This window comes from Drosophila novamexicana, unplaced genomic scaffold (genome assembly GCF_003285875.2).
Source record: "Drosophila novamexicana strain 15010-1031.04,08,12 unplaced genomic scaffold, DnovRS2.1 tig00000739-arrow-arrow-pilon, whole genome shotgun sequence".
Classification (NCBI taxonomy): domain Eukaryota; kingdom Metazoa; phylum Arthropoda; class Insecta; order Diptera; family Drosophilidae; genus Drosophila; species Drosophila novamexicana.
In genome coordinates, this window is record NW_020824819.1 from 1,014,970 (window position 1) to 1,031,255 (window position 16,286).

Consider the following 16,286-nt stretch of genomic DNA (forward strand, 5'->3'; position numbering starts at 1 on the left):
ATATATATTTCTTCGTTTGTTGTATTTGTATTTATTTTAACATATTTATAAGTATAAGTAGTGTCATTTTTGTCATTTACTTGGCTCATTATTGAAACGCTTGTTTAGCAATGTTCCCTGATTTTAGTCCAAATTCTATTGTGTGCCAAATGTTAATGCTTATGCGATGTCTATTAATTAAATTAAAGCTGATATTTGTTATTAGATAATCCTATGCTTAAACGTATGAACAGGATAACTGATGGCGGATTTACGATATGTGCGTAATTTTGCAATATACATATACCCATATATATATATATTTTTTTGTTTATACTAGTATTCGTTGTTGTGTACACTGATTATTTACTATTATTATTTATAAACGAACTAAATTTTCCTTAGAATGAAAACCAAATCTATGATATGATAGTAGCTTTTCAAACAAGTTTTCAATAATGAGCAGCAAAGGCCTTAAATACTTAATAATTACAGTGACAATTTTTTTGTACCCATCAAAAACAATTTCCGATTATAAGCTTCTTTGAAATATTATATAAAAACAAGTCTAAATGAATATTTGCTACAGAGAAAATGAAATTCGCATTGCAAAATACCTATTTGTAATTAAAGCTTTTAAAGCTACATATACAACCTAGCTGTCACATGATCATAAATCTAACTAAATTGGGCATAAAAAATTGTCATTTATTCTTATATGTTTAAATGACGTAGTCTATAAGGAATTTTGATAAACATAAGCGAGCTTATCACAATACAAACATATACGATTAATTAAAACTAATTAACAATGTTACTACAATTTGTGTATTTAACATTAATATAAATATGAGAACTGAGGATAGGCATATTGTAATTAATCATAATTTAACATGCAAAAGAGATTTAAATCAGGTTTTCATAAGCTGTGCCTTTTGAGATAATCATAAACTCTAGAGTTTCCATTCAAGGAAATCCAACAAATTTTGTTTTGTTGAGAGTATTCTTAGACTTCTATAGTACGACGGTTGAACAGTTGGCCTTCATTCGAACTGAGACTCAGCTCAGGATGTATGAGTGTGATTTAGTCTTGCCATTCTTGCTGATCATCGCAACGGGACCTGTTGGGAAAAGAGCAGAGTGAAACGTGAAGATATTACATCTTAAATATGCAAAACAATTCAAATGTACCTTCAGTATCCGAGGCACTTGCCACACCCATCAGTTTAAGCGATCGAAAGAGTGCGCCCAGGTTGGAGCGCCCATCTAAGAATTCGCTGTTCAAACGCACCACGGCAGACTTTTTGTTTTTGGTCTGTGTATGCCAGACAAGAATTTCGGTGCAATTCGCGCCTTTGGGCTCAATTTGATCAATACGCAATCCAATGCTGCGTAGAAACAAATCCTCCTCGTAGCCCGGCTTGTAGGGCATATTTACATTGGGATACTGCGACATGTAGGCCAAGCTCACTGCGAATCCGGCCATATCAACAGGCCAGCGCCGACCCGCCACCCAAGAGTCCAGAAAGGCCACTACTTTACCCTGAGAAAACCAAAAAAATAGGAATCAGTTCGCAATAAATATTTGTTTCTTTATATACTTACATCCCGCACTACCGGCACACTGACCGCATATTCCGCTATCAGTCCAACAGGAAACATGGAGACTCGCTGTGTCTGCCTTATTTCCGAGAAAAGTCTCAGATCATAAGTATTGTCGTCGTCACCAAAATACAGTACACCATTAGTTATGTTTTGTTGATGCAGCCATTGCAGTGCTGCACGTCGATTGGCCACGCCCCGCGGCGCCGGCTTTGACTTACGAAACTCACTGGGCATGGGACTGGCCATATGTGCATAGGGAATACCTGAGATATATGTGTTTATATTAGTATAGTGTTTCAATTAGAAACAGAGCTTATAACTGAACCCCACTTTCATTTAAACCACAAGATCGTATTAGCTAAAAACTATTGATCTAAAGGCAGGTTTGCTAAGACTTTATTTATAGCAAATATGCTTTACTTCTTTGAATTCTATCAGCAGCATTGCAATTGCGATTGTACTGTTTTCCATGCTGCTGTTAAATTTAGTTTTTTTCTCAGTAAAATATAATTATTGGTTTTGCTGTTTTTTTTTTTTTTTTTTTGATTAATTAAATAATAATTAATTTAATTTATCTTTATTTTAACCAACAAGCGCGTAACGCGAGCTGCATTTGATGCTGGAAGAGGGTTCAGGGTATCTCCTAGTCAGGAGCTCCCGACTAGAACCTTTTGTTATGCTTTCATTTATGCCTAAGCATAGAAAATAATTATTTTAATTTTCTCTCAGATTAACTGCTTCGTTTATTTAGAATATTTAATTACAATTTCATAGTTGTCTCAGAGGATATTAATGCTGCAAAGGTAGTATATTTTCAAACCCATCGAATAAGGGTAAATAAAATGATATCATGAAATTCAATTTATAAATGTGGGTAACACAACATTTTATTCATTTGGATGGGTATCATAGACCAGTCGAAAATTTCAAAGAGATTGGATTAAAAACACCGAAGTTATTCAGGAATGTTTTTCAAACAGTGTGAGAAGTGTGTGTGTGTAGGTGATGTGTCAACATGCGTGGCTTTGAGTACAACGATACTTAAATGTCTGTAAAAGCAATTAAGAACTCTGTAAAGGGGGTTTCATAGTCGGGCCCTTTGCGCAATTAGTGGCTTGGGTACTTAGTATAGACGAGTTGTTTCTTTGTACTGAACAATTCCAGTTACTTTTTATCTTCCACAGGGTAACATCGGTTAAAATGGGAGCGTTGCAAATATTTACATAAATAATTATTTTTTACATATATTTTGAAATCTTATTTATACAATTGAGATCGCGGATTCCTATAAAAAGCAGCACTTGCAAATTAAAACCATAGTTGTTGTCTATTCTTCAAGCCGTAAAGCAGATAAGATTGTTGTCATGAAGCTGGCTACCGTATTTTTGATTGGTATAACAATATAATACATTAAGGAAGTATTGTACTCAACATTCCAATATACTGTTTCATTTCCAGTTAGTTACTTCCTTATATGCTGCACCGATCTCAGCAGCAGCGCTGCGATCCCTTTATGTGGATGCCCCTCCACCACTACACGATCCGACTGTTTAAGTAGAACCAACAGGAAAGGATCAGATTGTCCCGAACAACCATCCCAGCAAACCCAACCAACTCAACCGACGCAACCCACTCAACCGACGCAACCAACTCAACCGACGCAACCCACTCAACCGACGCAACCCACTCAACCAACACAACCAACTCAACCGACACAACAAACTCAACCGACGCAACCGAATCGACGGACACGCAGACAAGCAACCCAACCAACTCAACCGACACAGCCAACTCAACCGACACAACCAACCCAACCAACTCAACCGACACAACCAACACAACCAACACAACCAACTCAACCTACGCAACCGATTCGACGGGCACGCAGACGACCAACCAACACCACCAACACAACCAACACAACCAACACAACCAATACAACCAATACAACCAACACAACCAACACAACCAATACAACCAATACAACCAACACAACCAACACAACCAACACAACGAACACAACCAATACAACCAACACAACAAGGGCAAGATCGATCTGGAATTTACTATAATGGAAATGACTTAAAAAATGGTTAACATTTTAACGAGAATAATTCTTACTATTTTACTTAAATTTTAAATGTTACAAGCCATTCAAAACTATGTTTCTGTAGCGATATTTTCATGAAAAGATATAACACTTCGTGGTATATCTGTTATGCAGTTTTAGTTTGAATTAGATATATTTTCAATGTTTCGCAAGAGTTTAAAAATAAACAACTTAAATTTATGTGCGCCATTCAGGTACACCTACTGGATGAACGCACAAAAATAAAAAAAATAAAAAAAAAAACAAAAAGCAAAAAGTTCCTTTCGAATTCCCAATCCGAACACTTTAAAAAAAATTTTCTACCAAGCGAACTTTAACTGAAGCGAATAAAAGATGCTACGAACGGGGCTCTGACTATTTATTTGCCCCAAATTGCATTGGAGAGGGTTGAGCTGTGTGTGAACAGTTCAAACTACCCCTCCCAAAAGCACACACACACAGCCTCACACAAACACAAAGATTTGCTGGGAAAATCATTCACACGTAACAGCATTGAGACACCTCCGGTGGGGCTGGGGCCCTGGCACACTCGCTTGTTGTTTTTGGCGTACTAAAGAAACTTTGCCTCATAACTTCACATTGAAGAAGATGCATATGCAACACGTTCGTGCCATTCAGTGTTGAACCACCTTCCGGCCTCGACCAACTTGCAATTGAGTGCTGTTATATACGTATCTACAAATCCTTTTTCCCAAGTAGATTTTTGCAAATATATGTACATATATACTCCATTTGTACGCATTCACATATATGTGAGGAGATTATTTATAGCAAATATGCTTTAATCTCTAGAGTGATATAACTCTATTTTCTTATCTGTCCCCATCTCGCTTCAAATATTAGATATTGAAGATCAAATTGCTATATGGCACATCTGATTCCTGGTATTAATTTATATTTGTTGTAAATAAACCTACCAAATCCACTTAACAGTGTGTCCAGAAACGTATCACATCTCTCTTGATCATTGGCCACCAGCCAGTAGAGTCGAGGCACATGGAGCAGCGTGTATGCCAGACGCTTCAGTTCCGGTATTTGCTCGCGTCTGGGATATGTGGGTGTTACGAAATAAATCACAGGCAGCTGTGCGTAGGCACTACGGGGCTTATCTTGTATATAGACGCGACGGTCCTCAGGGCTTTCGCTGCATATGTGCAGTGGTTCATTCAGAGCGATCCCAGTTGTACTATCTGCAAAAAGTAGAGAGAGTGAAAGGGTGAGTGAGGAGATATTTAGTGATCCGCCTAAAGTTGGGCAATGCAAAAATGAGCACGAATGTGTTCTGCCGAAGCCACTGGCCAAGAAAAAACTGCTCGCAATGATTCGCAATTGTGTGAATCTCTTTTAACACTCAAATATTGTGTGCTTTTCATGTGGCTACAAATAACACTTCAAGTTCGCTATGATAACAATTCCGTCAGACTATTTATAATTTATCTAATTACCTGCCCGTACAGTTGGGTCAGCCCAGACGTATATACGTATATATATATATACATATATATAAACATCGCTCGTGTGATCTGTCAACTTTTGTTATGTCTCTACATCTTAAGATTACAACTAAGCGAATACTTTTGTTGTAAGAGCTAATCTAGAATGTGATGTAATTAAACAGAATCTCTCTCAACTGTGATGCGAAAGAAAGAGAGTCTTAGAGAGCTGTACGTCATTATGCCAGCTATACAAATAACTTGTGAACACCCTGTACCCATTGAAATTATTTAAAAAGTAAAATTAAGAAAACATTGCCTATTTTATATATGCAAGAAATCTTGCTCAGGGCTTTATCAGTATCTATCTTATTAGCATCTATTCTTGATCTGGAGCTGAACTACGAAATGATCCCAAGAAACTATAAAATATGTAAATGATACACAAAACAACTGTTTTAATGTTTTTATAACACCTTTTCAATAACTCAAAATTGATAAATATCGATTTTCTGACACTTCGTGCGTATCTTATCAATTATGAGAATAGTTCAGAGCATTCCCCCGGATAGAGAACTCGTGTTTATACTTTGTTCTGCGATTTATTATTAAAGAATTTAATAAATAGTCGCATTGATGACTGGGACTAAAAGCTTAATTTGATAATAGTATGTATTTAGTGATATATGTATAAATTGCGTCACCAATGAAAAAGATTGTTAGTTCCGTTGATAAGGTTGCAAAAAGATTGCCGTATCGACAGTTTAGTACATTGAGAATATATAGAAACTCATTTAACAAATATTTCGTAAACTATGTAATTAGAAAATGGCTCTTGGAATTAGAAATTTCTAAAACCTAGAAAAGCTAATATGAGTCATTAAACCCCTTGAATCCAAAATTTATTTGCATTTTGTATTAACTTATTAAAGTCATTGTATATAAAATCTCCTTAAATCAGTCGGCAGAATCGTTAAAATTTACAAACTAAATTTATTCGTTAGATTTCATTAACTGGCATAGTTAAATATGCAAAGATTTTTGACAAATTCGAATCACACCTGAACCGTAATGCGGTTTTATTGCGAACGATTCCTGCACTCAAAATAACTTCTTCCATAGTTGAAGTGCCTTTAACATTTTACCTGTCAAAGGCGAATCGAATGTACCTAATTTCGTTCATGATTTTCTCTTTGCATTGACCTTGTTGTGCGCGCAAATAAAATCTCTTAAAAATATCAAAATAAAATTCAATTACTTAATGGAATGCCGCATAGACAGTATGATATTGTATACACAGGTATTTGTTTATTCATCTACCTTTCCTATATTTTATGCAAATGTGCGTTAATGTGTATTTCAATCTTCCATAACGATAAAAAAGGGCATTAAAAATGTTCCCTTGATAGATCTATTTAGCCCAAAACACGCGAGCCTAAAGGCAGGCGGCCCATTATAACAGCCCAAAGGAAGATATGTGAGCGCCGATAACTTTCACGTGTGCATTAACGGTAATAGGTATAATTGTTGTTGTGCTTGGTGGCCATCTATCAATATTGAGCACATAAATTACAAGGGGGCAACCACATCGTCCTGTTGCAACAGGGCTTAATTTAATCACTAATTAAATATTGACTTGGCCCATGAGACGGCTCAGCCGTGCCCAACAGAGGAAACAATGCCGCCTCAAGGGGCCGCCGGGCCCATTGTATGGGTGGCAAACATCATAGGTAAAGTGTTTACCCTTATACTTGCGTAAATATATTAGATAGCGGCAATCGAGCATTTGCATATATCAGAAATGTCATAAAATCACAACGTGCGCCACATTAGATACATATATATATATATGTATCTAATTTATTAGGCACCTGGTTCTCATTCACAAGTGGCTTTGTATGCCTGCCATAAACACCTGATAAGGCACACATTTATCAGGTCGCGATAATAATAAAAAAAAAACCCATGTATAGTATTTTCACTATTTATTATGGCTCACGTCTGCAGGGCGAGACATTTTGCAATTAGAATGATTTGAGCTATGGGAGTTTTTTCCCAAAGCAGTTACCTTTATTGAAATGGTTTTGTTTTTATCAATTCAATACGTTTCGTTTATAGCCTCTTGAGAATCGAAATGCGACTCTACCCACGCCTGAACGTCGTATTATATTCGACTTTTGCATTCATTCAACAAAATTTAATCCACAATACATTTAACCCATTGTTATTGATCGACATATGTAAAGTATTAGTCACTTGTTCTAGATTACTTATTAAATTAGTCGGAGAGTCCATACATCAACTACTCTATTGTATTTATATATAAAAATGTTTTTTTCTATGCACGTGCTCTTCTGTTCCCAACAATTTGCTTAATCGCGTGCAATTTGAATGGCATCTTTGGGTCAGGCCCAACAGAACGAATAACGACCGGATAAATGCATGGGTATAATTTAAAAATCGTAAATATTTATGTAGAAAATTTGAGTCCGTGACATGTCCAAAGTGCATCAACTATGCCAGCCTGTAAAAACAAAAGCAATGGCAAAAGCAGGCGGCACGCGGAATTCGAATTTTGGAAATCGACCAACTTTTTCAGGGGGCCAATAAACTAGACAAATTGAAATGGGCTTAAAGCTGAGAATTGCCAATTCCAATATATACTAAAAGCAATCGAGAGTCGAACTATTTGGTTAGAACATCAACGCAAACGCAACGAAAAGGCAGCACCAATTGGCAAGGTGTACGGAATCGGGTCGCGAGTTGGGGGCCATAGCTTTCAAAAGGCAATTAGCTGTTCGTTCAAAAAATTACCATATATATTTAAACTATACAGCTGCCGAGCGTGGAAAAACTGCAATTAACCGATTGTAAAATAAGTTCGAGTCGCTTGAGATATGCGAGACTTGACAGTTTCCAATTTTGATTGATTAAGCAATTGCTGGGGCTCGAATTAAATATGCAACTATCCTATTTACCGTGAGCTTTAATTAGTTAATTAAGTTTTGTCAAGCTAATCATCTACTGAAGATATATTGAGTTTCAATTCAGAAATGGATCGTTTTGTAAATTCGAATCTTATAGTTATTGTAGTTATTGAACTAGTTTGTTTGCTTACAAAAGAATTATTGTTTAAAAGGGAGTATTTATTTATAGCTAGATTTGTCGGATCATTTCACAAGAAATTAAAATTTTAGCTCTCCAGAAATTCCATAGCAATCTTATAAATGATGTCACCCTCGCTGGCTTTGCGGCTAATAAATATTTACGCTAAATTGGTTGCGCGGTCAAACAACTTTTCAAATTGCGCAATGATCAAGAGAATGACAGTACGCGTGAATGGAACATGCCAACAAATTTGAAACTTTCAAGAAAATATTGCGTTTAATGATATTTTGAATGCGGGAATTTGCCATTTGCAGAAGCAGCAGCCGAAGCAATAATAGTTTTAATAGCTCATTTGAAATTCTAAACACACATCAAAGACGCCTTCCGGATGCGAAGCCGAATCCGAGTTCGATGCGAATCGCGTGCTGATGCACCGCTGGAACAATGGAGAATATCGATCGAAATGTGAACCAGGCGCAACAAAAGGCCTCAAATGTTGGCGAAATTATCTAATAAATTACGTATAAGAAATTAAAACCAGAGCCGGAAAATGTGGCCTTGGCATGCACCGTGACCGTAAATGCGATGGCTATTAAAACGCACGAAGATATTTGCAGAACGGGTGACGGGTATCGATAAAATATATTGCTGAAAGAGACAATGCTTGGCAAATTAGGCCAATTACGGCTAAATAATAAATAGTAACAACAAAAACAACAACAACAATAGTTAATAAACCAACTAAGGCAAACCCAAGCAGACCCACCCGTCAGCTTACACGGAGTGATTGCCGTAACACTTTGGAGCCAAGCCAACGGCTGTCCGGAGAGGGAACCGGGAAAGCGCTGTAAAGCTAACAGTCGGAGAAATGTGAGAGTGAGAGTGAAAGATAGAGATAGTGATATAGAAAGAAAGAGAGGGTGCGAGAGAGCGCGAGTGCGAGCAGAAGAGTGAGCGGCTTTTGGGTGTCGAGTGTTTGCTCGTTAGTCAGTTGGTTATTTTACTTGTTTACCCTTTCAAAGGATGGGCATTGCGACTATGTAAGGAAATGTGTAACGCCTCGAGAGAGACATTCTTTCGGAAGCGAGGTGACAAAAAAATAAACAACAAAACTATATGGCTGTCATAGGAGCCATAATATATAAATAAATACAACTTTTGAAATTGACTTACATTACAACTTACGTCTTTCATTAGAATTAATATGGTCTTCGCTTTAGTTATTAAATTAAATGTCATGTAGTCACAATATTCAGAACCGATTGAGCGTATTTGCGGTTAAGCAAATAATTTATCGGTTAACTCAATTCTTTTGTTAGTTAAATCTGGCACATAACATCGCATTTCTATATATTGGGTAGAGATTTCAAAGCACCATGTGAAAAACAAATCTGCAAGCGTATTCAACATTCAGCGTAATAAAGATATCTATATCATATTTAATTTTATTTAAAGGTTAGCTATAGTGACTTATGAAGCGCCTCCCCACAAAAGCTAACCCAAATTAAACTGGGTTATTAAAAAAGGGCATACAAATTATGTGGAAATAATCATTTTTTAGATGGATTTATAGAAGAGGTTCAATAATGACAGACTGCGCTAGAAAATCAAAAGTCCCCAAAAACGAGTATCGTGTAGCGCACTCGAAAAGTGAAAGTCTTGGCTTAGATTCAGTTTTAAATAGTTTACGACTGTTGCAACAATGCATTGCCAGGCTGGCGGGCAAGAGGGGAGCTACGAATGATGTGTATATGTATATGTACATGTGTGTATATATGGTATGTGAATTGATAAGGACAGACCGCTGGCTCAGACAGTTAAGGTCTGATTAACTGGTCATTCACTTGTATCAGGAAAATAATACAGAAAAATTAACAAATGAGACTCGAAATTGAAATATGGAATATGTAATATTATCAAGCGCTTGGATGAATGAATTATGGGGACTGTGGAGAATGGAGAATAGGCTTACGTATGCGTCCATGATTGCGCTTGCTTATGGTTGCTTTGAATGGATAGTCGTGTGGAATCATCTGCATCCCTAAGATTAGTTTTAGGTGCCGCCGCTTACCTTTGCCGTTGTGTAGCTCATAGATACCATTGGCATCCTCCGCTCCGTCGTCGCCCCGGCCCGTCGATTGGGGACTGACAAAGAAGTAGCCGACGAAGCAGACCCCGACCACAATCAGCAGCAGCATGATGCAGTAGCTCCGCTTGCACGTCCCTGTACCTCTCAGTCGTGGCGCCATGCCCATGGACGGCAGCTGGTCGCCTGTGGCCAGCAGCTGTGGATAGCAGCGTGTATGAAGGTGCTGGTACTGGCTGCTCCGCCCGCTCCGGCCGCTCGACTGCTCGTCGTCGTCTTCAATTGCCCAGCGTTCGTCGTTGTCGTCGGATGCTTGCGGCTCGAGTGGTTGGTAGTAGGCACTTGGCATTGTGCGACTGGCCTACAGCGGGGCACAGCTGTCGCAGCTCCTAAGGGGTGGTGGTGGCAGTGGCAACTGCAACTGCAACTGCGGCAGCTGATGATTGAGACGCAGACGGCGGCAGAGATGACGACAGCGCCGGGCTGTGTTTGCCATTTGTGTGTGGACTTGACTTTAGCCCGAAAAGTGCTGTGTTGCGCGATTTATTGAATCTCTCCTTTCCTCTCTCCTCTCCTATCTCTGCATGCTATATATATGTTATATATATCTACAACGGCACAATTTGGTCATAGCCTCGCGTTTACTTTTTTAATTTTCAACAATACAAAATACTCTTATTATTGTTATTATTATTATTCTGCCTTGGCCATTACTATTACGATTATTATTATTACTATTATATGGCAGTTGTCGCCTCACAAAAGTCTATAAACATCATACAAACGCACACTTGCACTCGCACACACAACACGCTCGAATATGAGAACGCCGCCTGCTTTTTAGCTGTTAAGCAAAACACAAATGAAAAAAGTGTTGCTTAATATGCGATTATTTATTTCGGCTGTTATTCCATTCGCTTTTGTTGTTGTCTCGATGAGTTTGACAGCAGCACTGACGGCTGTGCCAGACAGCCCACTTTTGTCCGAGAGAGCACAGTCGATTGAGCCTACACGCGCGCTCTCTCTCTATCTGTCTCTCACTCGCTCATAGCGTTTCACAGAGTTGCTTTGCAAAGCAATATTTTGTGGTTGATGTCTTCGCTTGCGTTGACAGTTTCGAAATTAATTTAAATGAATTGGCGGGATTTTTAAAAAGAAAAAAATTATGTTCGCTTTAGACACCTTCCAAGTTTCTGCATCTGTAATCAAATTTTGAAAAAATTATTCGCAATCAAAACCAAATACATCTAGTTTGATAAGAAACCTTTGCGACTGTGGACTTGGCGACTCTAAAACTGTAATTGATTGACAAGAACTTTCAAACTGTGTGAGATACGGATAATAATTTTGAGGAATAGGCGTAATTGGGGAATCCCTGGAGTTTATTTTGTTTTTCCCAAGATGTCTTAACCAAATTCAAACTCTTAACCAAACTCTTTTAAATCCTAAGTCCAGTGAGAGATATCTCGAAGGAAACACTTTAAAAGGGACTTATATACAAACTTCATTTTTGAGCTAATGCTATTGGAACAATTGTTTAATGGAAAATATACACTCCGGGATTTCCCAATCCCACATATTCCTATTCTAAAAAGAAAATATTGATTTATGGCATTAATTCTGCGCAAATCTGTATTTTAAAGTGTGTTAAAAAAATATCGAAGTGATATTTTGGCAGTGGATAGATATTTGAGAAAGCAATTTGGATACTTTAATAACATTTCAATGTGGCCGTTCAGATCATCTTAAGGATATCACTATTAAAACATTCAATTCAATATTTCATTCCAATTGTAATATTAATCACTTTTGGTGCTCGACTTTGAATTCTTATCTCTGAAAATACTTGTATTGTTTTCTCGTTTATAGAGACCAATTGGTTGGCGTTTGGAAACCTATATAATCTAATCTGCAATATTTTACCTTTGCACCTGGTAACCGAAAGGTGAGTTAGTAAATGACTTGAATATTTTATTTTTTGATACTGCGAACTTCCGTGTCATTCACATTGAGTTCACATAGCCTGGAATATTTACAATTTGACAAGTGCAAAAAAACAAGGTTGAGAATTTGTTTTACATTTATTTATTTGATTTAATCTGTTTGCTGTTTTCGTGAAACGTTTACAATAAATTTGCGTTACAAAAAGAACCCGTCTTAACTAGTTAGTAAATTAGGCAAACATTTTACTTTAGTTACATTTAAAGCCACTTTTGTATCTCATTTTTTGTTCATGCTGCGCTGCAGTGTGGAACACGGCAAATAATTTCGGTTACTAATAATGCAATTAATCCGCGTAAATCGAGTGCAATGATTGATTCGATAAAATGTTTCCTATTTTCTTTGCTTCTTATTTGTTGTTGTTGAACACGTCACAGGCAACATTGCACTTATGGAATACATAATTAACTAAATGGTATGAAGAAAACTCATTGATACACCTAAGCGAATTGTCTTTTTGTGGTCGCGGGGACAATCCATTTGAAGAGGCATTTGGGTTTAACTGTTATTGCGTTTGCGTTTAAATGAGCTTCTGAATGGTCTCGGCCAGTCGGCCGGCATTGGCGCCGGCGAACTCCTCCACCTTGACGGAGTTCTTGATGAACAGGAACGTGGGCATGCTGGAAATGTTATACTCCATGGCGATGTCTTCGCACTCGTCCACATCGACCTGTTTGTGGCCAAACATTCGATTAGATTTACATTTTCAACTTAGTGGGAGTAATTTTTTGCACCTACCTTGATCACGACTATCTTTTCGGCATACTGCTGCGACAGTTCCTCCAGCTTGGGCGCAATCATCTTGCAGGGTCCACACCAGGTGGCAAAGAAGTCCACAACGACCAGCTTGTCGCCAGCATTCGTCAGCTGTGTCTTGAAGTCGTTCTAGAAAATCAAAAACATGTACCACAATTAGTCACAATGTTGTCTTTCATTCGATGACCCAAATGCATTTGTGTTTCTATAGCCCCGTCGAGGAGTTAGCCCAATGCATTTTTCACAATTTCATCATTTCATTGAATGCTATTTTATGACATTGTATTTTCCGATTGTGTTTTATATTTATAATTCTAATTTGTACAGTGCTTATCATGAGCAGGGCCCGAGTTAGCAGTCTATCGATTTGTTTTTGGGCAGCTACTGAAACACGTTCCTCTTATCTGTGCGGGCCAACATGTGTAAGCATTACATAAAGCAAGTATATAGGATTATGTGCAAATATGTATGTATCTCAGCTGCACTATATATATATAGTATTACACTTCAGTCCCATTCATATCTCTTGCAGTTTAATATTTGTATTTGGACTCTCCACCCTCTCCGCCGCACGACTGGGCCATTTGCTTAATTGCTTAACCATCGACAACGTGTCTCATTTGAATTGGACTCGACTTGACCTGAACTTAACTTCCGACATGCCTCGGGCAAAAACTTGTGTGCTTACATTTCCACATGCCCAAGCTCTGTGCTAAATTCCTTTTGAGTTAAATGAATTTCCCAAATATTTTGCATACCATTGGCATGGGCTGTATTAAATTTCAACACAATCATTTGCCTTTAAATTTCATATTTTCGAGTGCATTCAGAATGCCAAACATTCGAAATAGTTGCCCAATTTCAATCGCATCGCATATCATTTTCAAATTGTTTCCCTATCGAAAGTATTTGAAATTCTTTTGCACCCAAAATCAAATCAATATCAAAATGTGTGTACTGTACTTTTACTCAAACATTTGCTTTGACTTGGCCCAGTCCGAACTCCCTGATTCTGGCCAAGGCCTGTCACGTTTTCTGAAATGACCTTTTATTAATTGCGCCCATTTCCAGCACGACATTCTGTTGGCCAAACGCCCGATGATTCATTGCGTTAAAGTTAGTCCAGAGCTCGAGCTCTAACTAAGCGTAGTTAGCGCAAGAAATGACTGCCCTTAACTGGTAATATATTTGAATTGAACCTTGCGATAGGGATCTGCTTTAACCAATCAATTGCAATTGTATTCACAAAGTGTGACTACGATGCAAAATACTTGGAACCGGTTGCCCCTGTGCCAAAGGCCATGTTTTAACTAGTTTTGGCATTTGTTTTTGTTTTCGTTTGTAACAAGAATTTTGCTTGGCTTGTCTCATTTTATAGCTGCCCACACAATATCTAAAATCGGGACTTAAGGCATACGAATGATTCATTTTGTGAGCACATACTATTTAATCATCTAATTAATTCGAAACAAGACTTTACTCACGGCAGTTAAAATTATCATTTCATATTTTTCAGAAATCAATGATTAATTTTAACTAGGAATTAGTCAAGTGCAGAATAGTTAAATATTGATTTTAAGAGGAGGGCATCTACAACCCAATAAACTATATACATATATATTCTCGATCTGCATCAGCAGTCTTAAAGCTATTGTCTCAAAACTTATGTCGGAACCATCCGGATGGGAGTAATATCATATATATTATGCACAAGGGTTTCTTTCGTACTTTATCGTTTATTTTTCTTTGTGTCAGTTTCTTATCTATAGTTGAAATATTTGTTTTTGTGTTCTAAGATGGAAGTATTTCGTTTTATGGTAAAAATATTTTTGCAGATAGCATTTGGTTGAAGTTTTTACTTAATTCATAAGGCTTAGTATTGATAATTTTTGAATATTTGCAAACGTAAAATCAAAAATAGTTTTGTTTAATTTGATTCCTATTGGAACGAAGGAGTTCCTATGGGATTATAGGTGTTCCTATTGTGAATATATGTATAGAAAAACGTATTTTTAATAAATTTATGATTTCACGTGTATTTGTTGTTGTAAAAGAAAAGTGATCGCACGCTCATTTGATGTTCTTTTAAGTACCCAGACCATGACGTCAAATGTCTTTATTGCTTTTTGCGACTAAGTACAAATTTTTCATAAATACGCAAACTGACGCAATGTCTATAAATTGTTAATTTATGTTAAATAAAAGTAGAATGTGTTGTTTAGTTGTCGCAGAGACAATGTGTCACGACTAAAACCGGTTTGGAAGCTGAGTGGCCCGCCAAAACGATGTGTAATATGCATTAAAGGGTAACTTGGAGGTGAAACAACCCTGTGACAAGACTTTGCATACTGATAAATAAAGTGCAAACTCATTATGGTGATAATGGGGTTTGTCTAACCAAATAGCACATGTGGTGTATGAGGAATGTATATGTATATGCATGCGATTATATTATTGCAATCGAGTTGTTTTTCGATTCTTACGGAACGTATCTAAAAGGCATAAAAAAAATGGCACTTTCTAGCGCGTCGCGTTTGCTTTGGTGCCCGGTTCGTCGTAGCGAAGAGCCAAAAGAGATGATATCATTGTTATATACTGGCTTTCGATATATTTGATGTGTGTGTATATTTCGAAAGCGTATGGTAATTGGGGCAACTAACAAAATGAGTGGCAAAAAAAAAATGATTTTAGTTCGGCGTTGTCTGGCGGTCCGGGGTGGTTAATTCGCTTATTACTTAACTGAAACTGTCGGAAACTACGTTAATCCGCTTGCAGAATACTCACCACGTCTTTAACAGCGTACACCATTTTGTTGAATTGTTGTTGGGGGGGATTAAGTGGAAATACAACCGGTAAAATTTATGAAGTTTTCTTAATTAGCGAACAGCCGCAGAGCACACGCAACCAACTCGTGGGATTTTTATATACCAAATGCCAATGCTCAACGCTTGGACCCGCTGTCATATACGACCTAACAAATTCAACACGAAAAAGAGCGGGAGAGTGAACGGGATTGGTTTGGTCTGGCAATGCCGTTGAACTGGTGTGTGGGTGGTAAGCTCAGCAGCGTGGTGTACGGCTCACCATAGCCAGTTCAATGTTTAATATTTCTTAAAATTTCTTTGTAAATATAATATATTAATTATTTTAAATGTAAAGGGCAACTAATATTATAACATAATATTTCAAACTGCAAGCGTAACCGCGA

The 16,286-nt window shown here is 37.5% G+C and overlaps 2 protein-coding genes across 3 annotated transcripts; both read right to left on the reverse strand.

The window, feature by feature from the left end:
* LOC115763343 (galactosylgalactosylxylosylprotein 3-beta-glucuronosyltransferase S) lies at positions 1–11,256 on the reverse strand. Of its 2 annotated transcripts, none has more exons than XM_030705855.1 (5): positions 10,208–10,299; positions 4,612–4,884; positions 1,585–1,847; positions 1,171–1,522; positions 1–1,100 (listed from the first exon to the last, which is right to left on the reverse strand). In XM_030705855.1, the coding sequence occupies exons 1-5, from the start codon at positions 10,272–10,274 to the stop codon at positions 1,039–1,041; spliced, it is 1,017 nt and encodes a 338-aa protein (XP_030561715.1). In that variant the 5' UTR covers positions 10,275–10,299; the 3' UTR covers positions 1–1,038. The 2 variants fall into 2 exon arrangements, with proteins under 2 accessions (XP_030561715.1, XP_030561714.1); XM_030705854.1 differs by lacking the exon at positions 10,208–10,299 and adding an exon at positions 10,307–11,256 and having other exon boundaries at positions 3–1,100.
* A 1,151-nt stretch (positions 11,257–12,407) lies between these two features.
* On the reverse strand, positions 12,408–16,006 carry LOC115763462 (thioredoxin-2). Its single transcript, XM_030706038.1, has 3 exons — positions 15,863–16,006; positions 13,061–13,207; positions 12,408–12,992 (listed from the first exon to the last, which is right to left on the reverse strand). Exons 1-3 carry the CDS (start codon positions 15,884–15,886, stop codon positions 12,843–12,845), a joined length of 321 nt encoding a protein of 106 aa, XP_030561898.1. The 5' UTR covers positions 15,887–16,006; the 3' UTR covers positions 12,408–12,842.
* Positions 16,007–16,286: the final 280 nt, after the last annotated feature.

What these genes read in the sequence shown, in the direction of transcription:
- LOC115763343 (XM_030705854.1), bottom strand. Translation starts at nt 10,670, where the DNA reads ATGCCAAGTGCCTACTACCAACCACTCGAGCCGCAAGCATCCGACGAC. An exon ending in CACACTGTTAAGTGGATTTG is followed by an intron (nt 1,848 to 4,611) that starts GTAGGTTTATTT and finishes CATATATCTCAG; the next exon opens with GTATTCCCTATGCACATATG. An exon ending in GTGTGCCGGTAGTGCGGGAT is followed by an intron (nt 1,523 to 1,584) that starts GTAAGTATATAA and finishes TGGTTTTCTCAG; the next exon opens with GGTAAAGTAGTGGCCTTTCT.
- LOC115763462 (XM_030706038.1), bottom strand. Translation starts at nt 15,886, where the DNA reads ATGGTGTACGCTGTTAAAGACGTG. An exon ending in TGTACGCTGTTAAAGACGTG is followed by an intron (nt 13,208 to 15,862) that starts GTGAGTATTCTG and finishes TTGATTTTCTAG; the next exon opens with AACGACTTCAAGACACAGCT. An exon ending in AAAAGATAGTCGTGATCAAG is followed by an intron (nt 12,993 to 13,060) that starts GTAGGTGCAAAA and finishes GGCCACAAACAG; the next exon opens with GTCGATGTGGACGAGTGCGA.